Source organism: Balearica regulorum, chromosome 19 (genome assembly GCF_011004875.1).
Source record: "Balearica regulorum gibbericeps isolate bBalReg1 chromosome 19, bBalReg1.pri, whole genome shotgun sequence".
Taxonomy (NCBI): domain Eukaryota; kingdom Metazoa; phylum Chordata; class Aves; order Gruiformes; family Gruidae; genus Balearica; species Balearica regulorum.
Window position 1 is genome coordinate 1,456,681 of NC_046202.1, and position 17,644 is coordinate 1,474,324.

At 38.5% G+C, this 17,644-nt stretch overlaps 1 protein-coding gene across 5 annotated transcripts in view; it reads left to right on the plus strand.

Moving 5' to 3' along the window:
• NF1 (neurofibromin 1) overlaps positions 1-17,644 on the plus strand; it is a 208,931-nt gene that overhangs the window by 49,452 nt on the left and 141,835 nt on the right. For 3 of the 5 annotated variants that reach the window (XM_075771462.1, XM_075771461.1, XM_075771458.1), the window contains 7 exons: positions 1,096-1,231; positions 5,732-5,794; positions 7,732-7,890; positions 8,690-8,787; positions 8,934-9,080; positions 9,475-9,621; positions 9,952-10,062. In XM_075771462.1, coding sequence (XP_075627577.1) covers positions 1,096-1,231; positions 5,732-5,794; positions 7,732-7,890; positions 8,690-8,787; positions 8,934-9,080; positions 9,475-9,621; positions 9,952-10,062 — 861 coding nt within the window. Of the gene's footprint in view, positions 1-1,095; positions 1,232-5,731; positions 5,795-7,731; positions 7,891-8,689; positions 8,788-8,933; positions 9,081-9,474; positions 9,622-9,951; positions 10,063-17,644 lie in introns of those variants that run through there. The other 2 variants (XM_075771460.1, XR_012838375.1) reach the window with 2 other exon arrangements.

Consider the following 17,644-nt stretch of genomic DNA (forward strand, 5'->3'; position numbering starts at 1 on the left):
ATGTTGTGTGTAATTTTTTTGCTTTGATTTGTTTTATATCATTTGGAGACTTGGGTTTGATAGCTGTTCTGTTGCTTTGAATTATCTCTAACTCTTAGAAAAAACTTTAAGTATTTGTCTTTTAAGTAGCTTACTGTCATGGTTTAACCACAGCCGTCAGCTCAGCACCACCCAACCGCTCGCTTGCTCCCCTCAGTGGGATGGGGGAGAGAATCAGACAGGTAAAAGTGAGAAAACTTGTGGGTTGAGATAAAGACAGTTTAATAAGTAAAGCAAAAGCCGTGCACGCAGGCAAAGCAAACCAAGGAATTCATTCCCCATTCCCATGGCAGGCATGTGTTCAGCCATCCCCAGGAAAGCAGGGCTCCATCGGCGTAATGGTGACTTGGGAAGACAAACACCATCACTCTGAACATCCCCCCCCCCCCCCCTTCCTGCTTCCCCCAGCTTTATATGCTGAGCATGATGTCATATGGTATGGGATATCCCTTTGGCCAGTTGGGGTCAGCCTGGCTGTGTCCCCTCCCATCCCCTTGTGCACCCCCAGCTACTTGCTGCTCAGTGGGGTGAGGAGTGAAAAGGCCTTGACTCTGTGTAAGCACTGCTCAGCAGGAACAAAAACATCTTGATATTATCAACACTGCTTTCAGCACAAATCCAAAACACAGGCCCATACTAGCTACTATGAAGAAAATTAACTCCATCCCAGCCAAAACTAGCACACTTACCAAAAGATAGGCCTTCTTATTAATGGTTTAACTCTCAAATATCTGTGTCTACCTCAAAAATTCCTTTCAGAGAAACCATCATCAAACTGATAATGCAATTACCAGTTGGAATTACGTATGCATGTCTTTGTATGGAATGGTGTGAGAGAATCCCACTTATAGCTGTCTGTTTATTACTGAGTTTTAAATGACCATATATTTGTAACTTACGTGGTTTATAATATGGATGGAAAGTTTTATGTAAAAGATCATGAATATGTCCATAAGATTTCTGTTTACCCTGGGAAATAAGGTTACTACCAAACACATAAGTATAGCTGGTATCATGTATATGATTGCTGGTCATACATTTATGGGTCTGTTTCAGGCTGGAGCCTACAGAAAGCCTTGAAGAGAACCAGCGGAGTCTCTTGCAAATGACAGAAAAATTTTTCCATGCAATCATTAATTCTTCTTCGGAGTTCCCACCACAGCTTCGCAGTGTGTGCCATTGTTTGTACCAGGTATGCCTGCAGTGGTTACCTGCCCCTAAACTTTGGGGTTTGTTTGTATAATTCTAGCAGTTTGAAGCTTGGTCCAGTAGTGGGCAATTTTTTTAAAGACTGTTTTCAGACATTTGTTAAATAACAAGAATCTAAACATAGGGACCGAATGGTGTGTTACGACTTGGGGTGGCAATCAGGAGGTGACTAAACATTAATTTTTTAAGAAGTTGAATCACAACTAGAAACTCGGACCTAATAAGGCAGCAATAATCTCTGCTTTGCATCTCGATAGGAAACTAAAGATTAACTGGAGAGGTAATGGTTATACTGGATTTATCAGTTTATCATATGAGCCCTTTATAGGGAAGGCAGCAAAAGTGTGTGTGTGTGGAAGTCACTGCTGGGTTGAGAGAAGACAAAACTGTTTGAATATAGAAATGGTGCACTTGTTTACTTTTTATACGGGATCAATTAAATAAGAAATAAAATTAGTTAGTTCTCTAAAAGTTTTATGGATTGCGCCTTTGATAAACATCAGTTTTGTGACGAAAATAGCTGCTTGTGCAGATACTGACTCTAAATAGTTGTTCTCTGCTTAAATTAAGAGGCAATTTCTTCAAGAGTGTTTCTCTCTGAAGTAAATTTTTCCGAAAATTGTCTATGAAATGTATTATTCAGGTCAGTGCTCCAGGAATATTATTTAGTTGTCCAATACAGGTGGGCACAATCTTATACTTTCTGCCTTTGATAGCAAAGCAGGTTTAAAAGGGTGTAAGATGCTCGCAAGTAAAAACCTGTGTGGGATTCAGTGGGACCGCAGTAGTTACAAGTCCTAAATCTTAGTGTGGATTGAAGCTGAGTATAATGGAAGGAAATAGATGTATAAAGTGCTGTTGGCTGTATTTGGTAGAAAATTGTTTGTGGTTATATGTGTTTCCCTAAAGATGATCATTTGCAGGTATCATTCAGGCGTTGCTCTGATCACACTCGGTGTCATGTCTCGTACTCATGTTCTGAAAGCGGGAGTCTCTAGGTTGTGTGGACAGCTGTAAGGAAAACCATTAACTTGTACTGGGAAGGTCCACTGGCATGTAATTTGAGAAGTAACGTTAGTTTTCTAACTGGAATGCTGCAGATGCTCTGTACTTTTGAGGGTGATAGGTTCTTGTATGTGTGAGGTAGAATGACAACAGTAACACAAAGTAAAGTACCTTCCAGCTGCTATGAGCAATGTGTTCTGATGGAGATCCTGTTGCTGCTCAGAGGCTGGGTGTATGTTACTGTATGCAAAGGGCTGCTGTACTTGGGTTAACTAGCTGACCAAACACTTTGCAAACACAGAGTATTTAGAAATTCAGCAAATAAATAGGAGGAAGAGAAGCTGGGAGATACAGGTAAAAGTATTTCTAGAGTTCCTTTCACGAGGCAAATCACAGAGACTGGTATTTGTGACTAAAACTTCAGTGCTGTCACACAAACCGTGGGAAGTTACCGAGCTGGGACCACCGTCTTTCTTGTTTCTGGTACCATTTGTAACTGATGCTTAAAGAGAAGAAACCTTCCTGAGTGGTGCACTGTCCTCTGTAGAGTAAGTTCTTCTGTAGTGGTGCCCTCTGGTCCCCTCCCGTTCGAGTACCTGCACTGCCCGGCCTCCATCCTGGCATCCTCTGCTCTGTCCTGTTTCTGCCACGCTGCAGCAGCTCAGCGGCAGGTTGCTGCACCCAGTGTGCTTCTGCGTCTCTCTTGCTCTCTGTGTGTTTTGATGGATTTAGCTGCTGCTAAAAATTCGAGTGGAGCACACTCCTGCTGCCCTCAGGACTCATAGGTAGTACTGTTTCCAGTCCTCTTGGAGAACTGTCACAGAAGAGTTGTGCATGGCAGAGTATTTGAGCTGTGGTCTCAGTGAAGTGGGCAGGACGAGCTATTTTTGGCCTTTCAACCATGGAGTCTGCCTCTCAGGTCTACAGTAAAGCAAGGAAAATAGATTTTTCTGAGCTGTGCGAACTGATGATGAGTAATAATTCTATGCGGTGTAGTCTACTCATAGTTTTACAGTGAATAAATGGAACTGCTGTGATTATCAGAACTTGGAAGTTAGAAACAGTGAATTGTACGTTAGGCCTGTTGTGGATCATGGGTTGTTATTGTGAGCTGTTAGAGTGAATTAGACGAGCAAATGATGTGGGAATTAGGCGAGCAAATGATGTGCCTTTGTTTCTGCTGGAACAATTTGTATAAATGGCTTCTAAAATAATCAGTTTCTCTTTCCGACAGTGGTTGTATTCAGGTTGGAGGGGAGTGGTTTGGGGTTTGGGGTTTTTTTTGGTTGGTTTTTTAAATGGGGAAATGATGGTGGCAAGTTGGTTTCCTGCAAGTTCAAATGGCCACAGCCTCACAGACGTTGACTGGGAGCATGTTTGAGTGTTACGGAAGATGTCGCATGCAACCTTGATTGTTGTTGCCGTTACTTGATGTTACGTTGTCCCACATCTTCTCCTAGAATTGCTTTTATATGCTGTTACTAGGATCTATCAGATTTATTTCCATTTCAGTGATATGTTGCTAGAAATCGTTTCAATGCAAACTGTTTTTAATTCCTACAGGAAAAGGAATTACTAAAATGTACTCACCAGTGGGCATTATCAGAGGTTCTTCTCTGGAAGCATATCAGTTCTATTGGCTTTAGTCTTGCCTTTACTTTTTTTTTTTTTTGTGACAAGGGTAATTTGTTCCTGAAAGAGATGATTTACTGGCAAATGTACAAGTGACACTAACTGATACTCAGCTTCAACATTTACCACTTTAACTGTTTCTAGTTAACACCTATGTTTGTGTACAAATGTTTGCTCATCACAAATAGTGTAATAATTCATTCTGTACTTTCAAATTCCAGAGAGTTTTGAAGAGTCTGGCCTTTATCTGAAAGAAAGTACAAATAAAATCTGAATTTTTTTGTATTAATCCATTTTTATCATAAGAACCAAATAGGTGATTTTTATAAAGTAACTTTATTTTTTTAAGGTGAATGTATTTCATCCTAAGCAATAGCGTAATAGTAAATGAGAGTGAATTTTGGAGTGTCTTTTTATGCTTAGACTTTTAAAGTAAATGTGTGCAAAAAAATACTCATCAAGCATTTTCATCTGGAAACATCATATAACTAGTTACCGTGACAGACTCACCCTTGCTAGTTTTCAGGTAATGTATATTCAGGAGTGTTACATGGTCATGAACGAGGCTGATTAGAGTAACTCAGACAAAATATTTGTGCTGGCTATTTCATGGAAAACACACAAACATACGTGACTTTTCTTAGATGGAAATTTTACTTGCTTTAAATGCAGTAGAGTGATGCATAGAGTATGTGTGTGACTGCTCCAGAAGCTATCTCTGTAGAAATTACACAAAGTCAGAAATCTGGCAGAGGCACCGTTGGTTAGATATTAATAGGTCCCGCACAAATTTGAGCTATGTAAATTTAACCTGGTTAGCAGAATAGCTTTTACTGATTGGTTTGGTTTTGTGGTTTGGTTTTTGGGAGGGTTTTTTTTTTCCTTTTTACTCTGTCACATTCTTAAGTTGTAGAAATTGTCTTTCAGTTCCAGTTTGGGTGATACTCTAAAGATTATTTGAACTGCTGGTGCATGCTTGCTCTCAAACTGCTAAAAATTGCTGGCTTTCTCTTGATACAGCTCCAGGTGTTGCTTGCTGTAGGGCTTCTCAGTGACACTAATTTACTGTTACAGCCAATGTGAAGGACGTAGGATTGAGCTCCCAGACCAAAATGTACCTCTGTAGAGGGGAGCAGTGCACAAGGCTGATGTACTATAGCTTTGCTCACATCCTGGTGGGAAATATGAGAGAATGTGATGCTTCTTGGTGGGTCCCTTTGCTTTTAAATGAAATGCAGAAATAAGCACAATGAAGTCGGATATCTTGATTTGGAAATCTATAATAAATTAATATAGACCTGTTGGCTTTTTTCTTCCTCTTTGCACAGAGTGTTTTTTGGCAGTGTTTAGCTATTAAAGTAGTAATAACCACGATGATTCACAGATATAACTAAATTGAAGGACACACAGAGAAACATTGGGAAGATTTAAAACTCTAAATTTATTTTAAAAGTAATGTGTATTTCAAAGGTATAACACTTTACTATTTTTACTCTTAAAATTATTTGGGGATGGTGAAATACATTTGAAAGCTGAATATACCATTTAATGCCCAATACTGTATATCATGAGCACATTAATGTGGTTTGACTTATAATCTAGCCAGAAATAGTAGAAATGATTGAAACGCAACATTTGCTTGTTTTGTATTTAGTGCTTTGTAAATAAGATATAATAAAATCGTGGAATAAAAACTCCATCATCAGTCTTTAGTTTATATATTTCATTTTCTGTTGGTTATGTTTGTTACATTTTACTGTGTAATTTATGTACAAGTCAACATTGGTTTTTTGTTGCTGTATGTAGTTGGTGCTGTGACTTGTTTGTGCTCATCTCTGTTCTGTAGGCAACTTGCCACTCTCTACTGAATAAAGCTACCGTAAAAGAAAAAAAGGAAAACAAAAAATCAGTAAGTTTGGAGACCTTTTTATTAGCCATTTCTTTCAAAGCACAACAGAAATCTTTTGCTGTTTGTTCCAGACATCTTCACTTCAGTCTATTTGACCTCACTGTAAAATCATTCTACTAATTCTGGCACAAAATAGCTTTCATTTCAATTAACACTGGAATTAAGTTATATTTAAAATATTCTCTGTGTGCCTATTTGAGTAAACAAAAGACATTTTTAACATTACTGCTTAGTATTTAATACTCTGATTCTTCTACCCTTGCCACCATCTTCAAATTAAGAAAAATGCAGAAGAAAAATGTTTTCTTCGGTTTGGGGGAAAATCTGAGTCTGTTTAGTTGTTTTAACACTCTGACAGATAACTTGACTTCAGCTTGCATCCTGGGAGAAGAACAATTAATATATATGGGTTACTGAAAAGGCTTATATGACTTGTTCCTGACATGTTTTCTTTTGTTTGCCTTGTGACTAAGCAATAAAATGTAACGCTTGTATTTATTTACTGAGAAAAGCAGATTTTGCATTTTAAGTAACTTGCTGTGTTAAAGAGTGTCAAAATGTAGATTGTGATAGAGTGGTGTCGTTAAAAGTTAAGGCTTATCCTTTTCTTTGACAGTGACCTCAAAATACAAAATATGAATAAAATAGAGGCAGAATGGAAATTTAGACTTTTATTAAATAGTCCCTTATTTTTTGCTGTAACTGAGCAGAATAGTAATCATGTTTAAATGCAAAATCTGTGTGCAAAATAGTATTTTACAAGAAAATCTTACCAGTAATTGCATCACAAGGTAATTGAATGCAGTTGCTACTGAACCAAAGTGATTCTTGATGCTTTATGTATGTACTAATGGCTTTACCTGTTTTAAGCAGCGTGATTTTGAGATTGCGCTAGTTAATGTTTTGAAGTATTTTAGTAGAATGGGGTTTGTTTGATTTTAATTTATTTTAAACAATATAACTTAAAATGTGAAGCTTGCTAATTTTACTCTGTGAAAAGGTAGAATCTGACGATTTCTGATTAACCATTGTTACTTATAAGAAAATACACGTACAGATACCGAATCTTTATAGAACCACATGTAGCATATTTAAGAACTTTATTTTTGTCAGGGTGCTTTAACTTTTCAAAGTCAAATGAAAACTATCTAGAGAATCGACTATCCTTTTAGTAATACATAGTTGATTTCCTAAAAAGAAAGGAGATTTCTTTTTTCCTACAACATTTTCTGAAAAATGCTTGTTTTCTAGATAGCAAAGAAGAGTATTTTAAATCTGTAGTTCTAGCAAATTCCTGCTAAGTGATTTTGGACAGTGTATGTAGAGGCAGAGAAGTACGCTGGCCACTCTACTGTGCTTCGTTCCGTCTTTCCTCCTTTGACAAATCTGTTGAGATGTGATGGTTCTGAAGAGTATTTCTACAGATATCTCCTTCCCACAAATTTAAAATTACTCCTGAAACTTTACAGCATAAATCTTACTGCTGGAGAGGCTCTTGTGATCAGTAGTGAAATTATAAATACACAAATAAGACCCAAATACAGAATTGTCTGTATTTGATGGGAAGACTGTGCACACCTGAGTAAGAACATATGGTATTTTTCTGCCTTACTATCAGTGGCAGGGTCCTGGAATTAAGTGGTCAGTAACTCTGAAATACACCTTCTTGTCTTTGTCCAGTAGCTAGCGTAGCAATTTCACCCTAGCGAGGAAGTTTGTACAAAGGCCGAAGTAAAGTGAGCCTATGTCTGATAGCCCCCTCGCCCCTTCCACTCGTGGCCCTCCCATTCCCGGTTCTCCTATGACCTGTCCTACTCAAATGTGTTGAGCTGGATGGGTATGGAAAGAATGCTTAGAGTTGGATGACCGTACAAGGCTTTTCTCAGCTTGCTTTCCCTTTAATGCAAAAATATTCTTTATAATTCTCAACTTCATAGGTTGTTAGTCAGCGGTTTCCTCAGAACAGCATCGGAGCAGTTGGAAGCGCGATGTTCCTTCGGTTCATCAATCCTGCGATTGTCTCCCCTTACGAGGCAGGGATCTTAGATAAAAAGCCTCCACCAAGAATTGAAAGGGGATTGAAACTGATGTCGAAGGTGAATCAGTAAATATTTTTGTTTGGCCATATTGCGTGTTCTACCTGATTTACTTCTGCTCTTTTGTGGCAACTGTTGTGTTTAAAGTGCAGTTTCCATATCGTGTTTATACATCATGAGGTTAATGTTATAGCTCACAGCAATCTAAGTATGGGAAGCAGTCTGTATAGAAAAACCCACTTTGCTAAAATGATGTGTAAGATAGCAGAGTGCCTTCTGGCTCTTCACTTGAACTCCTAACCTTGTTTGAAAACAAACGAATAAACCAGTGTTACTTTGAGTACAGTGAGAATAATGGCAGCCAGAGATTGATAAAGTTCATACTAGTGCTAAAGAAGTGACTTTTCCTGTCTTTAATCTCATTTGGTATTATTTCCTGTACTATTAAAAGTAAAAAAAGATTTAATGGTGGCATACAAATTCTGTGGTGTGTGCTAGGATCCATTTTAAATGTTAAGAAGTTACAGTTTTCTTTAAAAAGGCAGCATATGCTATTGCTTTTCCAGAAGAAATAGTTAACATTTGATAAATGGTGGGTTTGAAAGATGATTTATTTTCCTGGTGTAAACCTGAATAAAGTTCATAAATAAATGAAGTCCTTTTCTAGTATTTAAAAGTATGTGACAGAATGTATTTTGAAAGTGAATGTATTCTCAATTAGTTGGCTGTTGGGCTGCTTTTTGTCTTGAAGTTTCACAACAGGTTAAAATTAGTATTTCTGACAGTGAAGTTACACTGACTACTGTAACAGCTAATACATTAAACCTTTACATGTCTTTACCATCTTTTTATTATTTAGATACTTCAGAGTATTGCCAACCACGTCCTGTTTACAAAAGAAGAGCATATGCGGCCTTTTAATGACTTTGTAAAAAGCAATTTTGATGCAGCACGAAGGTAGGCCCTTTGGAAACTTGCACAAAGAGTCTGTATCGTGTGTAAAGAGTAAGCGGAGAATGTTCTTACAGCCTTTGGATTTACATTGAGTCTGCTTGGCAGATTTCCCTTGCACGCTGATGGTTGTTCCTGGTTCTGAACCCTAGGTTTTTCCTTGATATTGCATCTGATTGCCCAGCTAGCGACACTGTCAATCACAGCCTGTCTTTCATCAGCGATGGCAACGTACTTGCTTTGCACCGGTTGCTGTGGAACAATCAGGAGAAAATTGGCCAGTACCTTTCCAGCAACAGGTAAGACTTCAGAAATACTATGAACAATGGAGTGGCTGATGGGAAATGCATATTTGGAAATATTTTCAGGTGCTTTTGTTACTGAGAAGAATATCATGGCTGAAAAATGTTACATGTGCAATCTTTGGTCGTAATGACAAGCCGTTACTGGGAATATGCCTAACGTCATCTTTGCCCACTTTACTGCCAACCTTTTATGCAAGTGTGTAGTTGTTTTATCTTCTGTAAAAAGTTGTTCTAGGTGTAACAAATATTTTTCTTATTTCTGCGTTGAACTTTTTTTTTTTAATTTTAAAAAAGAAAATTTAGCCAGTTCAAGGTAAAGAAGAGTAATGGGCAAAAAAGTAGGAATTGCTGAGTAAAGGAGGAGTTTTAAGTAATCTGCTGTTTCTAGGGACCACAAGGCTGTTGGAAGACGACCTTTTGACAAGATGGCTACTCTTCTTGCCTATTTGGGTCCTCCTGAGCACAAACCCGTGGCAGATACCCATTGGTCCAGTTTAAATCTCACTAGCTCCAAATTTGAGGAATTTATGACAAGGTAATGAGACTGTCGTGGAGGGGACATGCATCGTGGGTTTCTAGACTTTAGCATGTAAGGCAATGTAAGTAGTTACTACGACTCCAGCTTTTGTTTTGAAGGGGAGTTAAAAAAGCTGAGCCTACATAAACCTTCTAGGTTTCTGAGTAGATTTTAATTTCAAAAATTAATTTGAGAACAGGAGATGGCATAACATTTGTGATTTAACAAAGGCTCACGACTACGTGAACATAATACTTTTGTTTAAAGATGCAAATAAAGAGGTTTGAGGAATTTTTTTTTTTTTGAAAGGCAGCTGTGAAAAGTTGATGTCAATGTTTTGCCTTTTAGGCATCAGGTACATGAAAAAGAGGAGTTCAAAGCACTGAAAACATTAAATATTTTCTACCAAGCTGGGACATCAAAAGCTGGAAATCCTGTTTTCTACTACATTGCTCGGCGGTAAGGAGTCTTTCACCTTCCCTGTCTGAAAGAAACATGTACAATCAAAAGTATCAAGTGTGTATATAAGAAAGGGACACCAACTTTGTAGCAAACAAGAATGTGAAAACAGCTTATTTGTCAAATTTTGGTGACAGTATTTTTTAATTGAGCTGTTTCCTAAATGAGAACTGTCATAATTTTTCCACCCAGAAGTATGTGATTATTTTTTTAAAAATACCTAAAATTTAGATGCATTTTGTTTATTTTTCACTGTTTCAAGTAGACTACATCTATGCCACATTACTCTTAACCCTTTATCAGTGATTTTAGCATCTTCATTTTCTGAAGTATGAAATTAATAACAAGCTAAAACATGGGATAAAATTTCCCAAAATGGTCCCTGTATCCCATTTTAGAGTAATAGAAGTTTCACATGTAGTCAAGACCACGATGTTGTTTCAGTTCCACCATTATGTTCTCAGTGACAACAGTACCATGGTTTTGGAAATGATTGAGGTCTGTGGAAATATCACTAAAGTAATAAGCAGATGTTGACATGCGAACTTTGCAAAAGACTGTGTGCAAAATACTTTGAAAGTTTTAAGTCTTCCCTACTCTGGAAGATAGTGATTCATAACAACAAATAACATATGCTGCAGTGTTGAAGAATTTGGGAAGAATATCCCAAGATCAATATTAGTCAGTTTATGGTCAAATAAGTCACAATTCCCTCTCTTTAAAAAAAATAAAATAAATTAAATTAACCAGTAGTTTTATTTAAATTAAGGTTTGCAGTCACAAAGCTGCAACTAGAGTAAGAATATAACTGAAACTTGATACTTCAATTTAGTTATTAAATAACTGGTCTATAAAATCCGTGGAGGACAGCATGTTCAAAACAGTTTCCATAGTGATTATGCTCATTGCTAAAAGTCGTTCTTAGCCTTTTCAAGAAAAGGAAAATCCCTGCGCTCACAACCAAGTGCAATCACAGACAGAACTGTAAAGATAAGAGTAGAGCTGTTGTACCTGCTGTCCGTGCTGTGGTGTTGGAGCCTTTGCTTTTGGAAATTGTGTTGCTGGTGAGGTGTTGGCTGGCAGCAGTGGGACAGCTGGTTTTGGCACCGGCGGGGCGCGTGGTGGTGCCGCCAAGGTCTGTGAAGTTCTCACCAGCACTCATCATGTGGTAGTGAGAGTCTTGATGTCAACGCAGCTCTTATGGATGCTAGCAGATCCCGTATGGATGTTCATGGGCAGATTATTGCTGATGCATCTTGTGCCAGGGGCGCTCTTGGTTTTGCTTCTGCTGCTCTTGCCAGTATGGTTTTTGCTGGTGCTGCTGGTGGTAGCTGAGCTATGCTGGTGGAGCTGTCTGTGGCACTAGTGCTGGTAGAGTTCATGTGGTTGCTTTGGCTCTTCCTGGTGCTTCTGTTGCTGGTGGCACGCTTGTTTGTGATGCCAGTGGGGTGGCTGCCATACCAGTGGGGTGCTTGCTCTGCTGTGCTTACCTGTGGCATGGGTAGGAATGGTGTGGTCCCCAGGGAGCTCTTGCTTGAGCTGCTTGTTGGGGTAAGGCTGGGAGGAGAGCTTTGATGGTGGTGCCAGTGCTGCTGTCTATGGCATGCCCTTGCTGGTAGTGCGCTGCTACTTGTGGTGCCAGTGGTGGCAGTTCCAGTGATAGTGCCACTTCCAGCAAAAGGTATCGTTGTGGTCTGAGGAGATGTCATCAGTGGTGAACCTTCTGCAGACCCTCTGAGTTCATGTAGGAATGTGAAAACAAGCAGAGGAAACCACTTCTTTAGCGGTGTCTTCTGTTCGTAGTCAGCAATTTAAATAGTCAATACATGTTTGTAAACAAGGCATTCTTCAAATTTACATATTTCTAGTGAAAATCATACTCAACAGGCATGTAAGATTTTTTCAATTAATTAAAAATTTAGATCTTTAATTTTAATTTTCATAGTTTCTCATTGTTTTCAGTAGTGCTTTTTACTCTGTAGATTGAGTTACAAACCTATGTAGAAAATCTGTGCTCTGTTATACTGTGTGACTTTTATCATTTCCCCTCAGAAATTTTCAATATTTCCAAATTTTCAAATACAATTAATGATGGAAGATGTCATTGTTTTACCACTGGATAATAAACATACCTTATTCCAAACTCAGGTTGGAGACTAAAATAATGGGCAAGCTTTGAGGAACCTTTTCAAATATAACCTCTAACTTGGTAGTTGAATTCTGCTACTTAAATATGGATTCCTAGCCAGGATGCAATTAGAGATCCAACAAATGAATATATCTGTTCACATTTCTTTTATTATGTTTTTGATTTTTAGAGCAACAAACAAACAAAACTTCTGTTCAGTATCAATGTGGAAGGTAAAATAAATTTCCAAACTGTTTCCTTCTTCTGGAATTTTGTACGGGCGCGCCCTGTACAAAAGGGTTTTCTCATGCTTTAAAAAAACCAACACAAACCACTTCCTTTCAAGCTTGTAATGTAGGGAGGAAATGCTTGTGTTCTGTTAAATTTGTTGCTGTGAAAGTCCTTTGCTGCTGGCTCTTAGGAAGACTTTGTGTGAGGGAGTCCAAAGGTGGAAGAGGAAAAAAAGTGTAGTGGTACTGTTTGGAGATGACGTTCATGTGAACGAGAGTGAAGTGCCCGTGCTTTTTGTCAGTTCTGCACTTAATGAATTTGTAAGCTCATACTCATCAAAGGAATACTAAATAACACACGGAAGTAGGTAAGAAAACTTACCTGAACTCTTTTCCAATGATTTATAGCTCTGAACTAGAATCTATATGAGAGACCATTTGTCTAAGTCAGCCCTTAGCTTTCCCTTCCTTTTGCTTGGGGAATTGCCTTCCTTTAACTCGACCCTTTTTCTGCATTTTCAACACCTTTGACTTTGGATGGAGTGGAAGAAAACAAGATGAGTAACACCACTTATCTTCTGTCCTAATTTTCTGTCTTCAAAAGCTGTACCACACTCCCCTGCCCTCTTTAAGGTCCTTGAGTCACCTTTGAGCCTTTTGTGTTGGCTGAAGTGGGCCTTTATAAAATCTTATATGAAACTTTGGTTTGCAGTACAAATGGCCATGTAAGTTTCTAACGGTAATCAACTAGTATTAAATTAGGCTGTCGTGTGCATATTTCGCATTTTACAACAAAATGGTTGAGAAGAGGGATAGCTTCTGGAAATTTTCCTTCTGGAACATTAGTAGTGATCATTGTTGAAACAAGCCCAAAATAATTTTGTTTTTAGTGAAACATGTATCTGCATACCTAGCATCTAATGCTATTTGCTGCTTTTCAGAAAACATTGCACAGCACATGACTTGTCGAGTGACATTACTGGGATATCTGAATGTTCACTGTAATTCTGTACTAGGAACAGATTTATTGAATCTTAAGTTTGAGCATTGCGTTTGTGCTCGGCAGTAGAAAAAAACATTAATGATGTCCTAAAGATGCAAAGGGAATACAGAGTTGACAGTAAAGTGAGTGTCTAGAGTGCCGAAACTGAAATTAGTTTGCCTGTCTTCTGTTTGTTTATAATCTCATTTTTTCCTAGAGATTCCTGACACTAAACCCGCACACAGTTTCAAAATTTTAACTAAGGACACTTTTTAAAATGTTGTATTGTGTAGGGGACTAATTCATTGTGAACACTTAAAATTACATATCCTTGGATCATAATTTTTGATTTTTGAAAAGTTGATTTCTGCATAGGCTTAAAAAAGGATATGTTCTCACGGACAGCATGGATCAGCTTAAATAAATGTTTTTTTAAAAAGCATGCTGATTGTTTTAGACAACTTTGTGCAGTCGAATGTCAGTAGATTTTTGAAGAATATATAATGTATTATGTTCAGACCCCTTCTAAACTAGTTGTACTGCTGTCACGAGAAAAGACTGATCGTGAAAAATCAGGAATAAAAATGGATGTTTGGAAACTCAATTTTTCTCCCAGTTGTTGTGTTTTATTCACTGTTGTAATGGAGTAAGATGGAAAAGTTGTCAGACTTGGGCAAATTAGAAGGATCAGCTAGAGTCATTTGATCTGCCCACTCCTGCCTCCATTTCCCTTCCTCCCCTCAATTCCATCAAAGTAATTTCAGAAACTGTTTTTCTGAGACTCATGCCGGTATGTATCATGAGACAAGATACCTTCTCTTTAGGATTTAAAAACCCAAAACACCTAGAATCTATATGTTCAGGAATAGTTTAGTTTTGTAAGACAGCTCATCCTTTTCTAAGGCAAGCATTGGGGTGATGGTGTTCCCCCCACATCTTTCATGAGTTATGTTGAATATACAACAACAAAAGTATTAACGTATTAATATTGAAAGTGCTGTTGTATCCTTGCGTGGTTAATTTTAGTATGAGTGAGCCTGTTTAAATGAGATGTCTTCTCCCTTTCTTCAGGTGGGATGTGTAGTGGGCACAAGTAGGTATTTGAAGGGAACTCAGAATGCTTGGTAGCTTAATTTGGGGTAGGAGGTTGGTATTTCAGTGTCTGCTTCAGGCAGTGTGGTATCTTCTGCAAGCTGAACAGAAGGACTTAGTTGCAGTTTAATGAGAAAAGGGATGTTGAGTAGTTCTCTTCAGCATTAGGCTGGTGTTTTTCACTCACATCTGGATGGTTTGCCTTTGTAAGCAACCGAGACAACGGCGTTATGGGAAAGGATTGTTTGAAGCATCTGTGTCAAAGTGACCTCGTGCTCTAGGCAAAGGCGCTGCTGCTGCGGTAAGGAGGGTTTCGCTGTAGTTAGACAGCGATGGTAGAGGCACACGCGTCCGCTCGGAGCGGGGCTGGCGGCTGCTGACGGGCAGGGGGATCCCCGAGGGGAGCCTGTGCGCTTTTCCCTTTTCTAAAATGTATTTCATTTTTATTTTAAGCAAGATCCCAGATGTTTAAGCCCCTTCCATACGCAAACTTAGAAAAGAAGGTAGTCTTTCTGAATTCTCTTTAAAAAATTCTCTGTGTTTGCTTGCAACATTTTTCTCCTCTAGTTTTTTCCATTAGACACTGTCTTATTTCATGTCAAGTAAAATAAAATGTGTACATTGTTATCTCGTCCTGCTCACACAAGAAATTAAGCATACAAATGCCAAAAATAGTGATAACCCATCTTCAAAAAGTTTACTGTGTCTGGCAATGATCCAAGGCAGCGTTACGTATTCTGTGAAGACTTGATGTGCAGTGTGTTTTCTACATTTGCAGAGCGAGAAATGGTTATTTCATCTGTAAAGAAAGCATTTCTGGAAATAAATTGATACAAAGTGTGCAACACATGTTTGCTAGGCCTAGATCAGGTACCCACCTTTACTTTAAAAGCAGAAAAATAAAACTATTCACAGCTGGCCAACTTACTAGCAGCGGTGTATCTGCAAGGAAGTTAGCAGGCATAGTGGTCATGACTTACTAATGAGTTCATGTGGAAGTGATCTCAGCAAAAATATGTTGCTGTTTAAATGCTGCAAAGTACCTTGGTATTCTGAGCTGAGGCCTGCAAACTGTTTATATATAAATCTGTCATATGTGAAAATGTCCTAGTAGTTATTTTGTGCTTATTTCAGTATTTGAAACGTTGACATTTTACTGTTAGCTGGTCCAAGGTGCAGTGATATTTTAAGCGTGCTGTTAGAATGTGGGTGAGTAGAAGGAGAGTAAGTATCAGTGCATGTTTTTAGAGGCATCTGGAGAGGTATTATCGGTATATAATCATCCTGTCCCTTCAACACTGCGTGGTTTGCGTCTCAAATTCTGTGCAGCAGAGCACCTGAAAAAGAGGTAGAAGAGAGCTTAAGCCTTAAGTAGTGGCTCAAAATTCTTTCTTGTTTACTGAGGATAAGATAGGTTAAAGTTAAGATACAATATCTGTGTAAGATACCTGTAAATATTTCTGGGACTATGTATAGTTAGGAAACGCACAATTCTCTCCAATCAAACACTGATATTGGCAGAAAGGCTGGGGAATTGATAACTGCTCCTTGGAACTTGGCTATACACATCCAAGAATGAAGCGGGTGACATGTTTACAAAAATATATAATCTGACATTGAAGTAGGCTACAGTATTACTCACTTTTAAGTATATGTACTGTTTACCACTTGGCATGAGCGAAGCATCCCGTAAGCTAAAAGAATAGTGATAATACCTATTCATTACAGGGCTGAATTCTGCAGATCTATTCAAATGCAGGTGAATGTTATCCACACTGATGCATAAGGGCTGTTGATGAGAACTGAGAGATTTTATGACTGATATCTTCATGCCCTTTACTTGCAAATAATTCAACCTTTCTGCTTGCTTCCTGATCTGAGAAAGTGTACAGTCATTAGCATCATTAAATACTGATTGTGATTTGGGTATGCGATATTCCCTGGAATATCGCGGTACAAGTCGGATGCGCGTTCCTGCCTTGCGTAAAGGGGTGGTAAGGAGCAGGTTTCTGAACATTTTATCCAGGTACAGGATACTTAATGAAAATATTGTTATACTTAGACATAAGCCTTGCTACCAGCTGCAATATTGCTTGCCTTTACCTCCCCTTTTATTGCTTGCTTTTTCTTCAGCAACTGTGTAATTGTTCAGTTTTTCTCCATGCAGCTGCCTTTTCAAACCTAGCAGGCGGGGCTTTTCTCTGGAATGATGGAGTTTGACATATTTTCTACTAATAAAATAGGGATGTGGCTAAGTGGTGCTTATTTGGTGTGTTTGTCTTGTGGTTCTGAGCCACATGTCGTTTTTTAAGGCGTGAAATGTGGAAAGACTGTTTAGATTGGAGCTGCCAGGATGTTTGAGGGCTTGCAGCAGGCTGGGGGTTTTTTTGGTTGGGTTTGGGGTTTTTTTTGTAGTTTGAGATCTTGTTGCTAGGGCATTGTTGAGTCATTTTACTGATGTATCTGGATCAGTTTATATCCTTTTTGTGCTGTGAAATTTAATTCCGTCCGTCATTTTTCTTTGCATTTTGTTTCCTGGGCAACCACCTGACTTCTGGAGCCTGTGCTCTTCTGCTTTTAATCCCTGCACTGTTGCTAAAATGATCAATACATCAATAAATATTGATCTGGAAGTACTGCCATTAAGTTTTAAAGCTGATCCCAAACTAATTAATAGGAATAGAAACCTGAGTTATTGCTTCAGACCGCAGCTATCCCTACAGTAATTATAACCTTTCCAAAGCAAGTATATTGCTATTGCAAGGTGCGCTAGACCTTTTTTGGGTATTTTGAATATTGTCCTGAAGTGCTAAATAGTTATTTTGGAAAAAAGAATTTCTCTGAGAATAGATTATTTTATATTGTTTGTGGAGTGAATGACCAGCATCTTTAAAACAACACGAACTGATGCTGCCGTGTTCACGTCCATGCCAATCGGTTTTATTTCAGTTTGACTGCACAGTTGCCAAGCAACAAGTGCACGACTCCCACATTTGCCTGCCTACTCGCTGTGCCGCTATCAACTCATTTGTATTCCAGAAAAATACAAGGAAACCTAAATTTCAGCCTGTTTTATTGAAAGCAGTCGGACTAAGAAGCCCTCTTGCCCACACCTACCACAGGCAAGGTTTGGGCAGAGAGCGTAGCCCT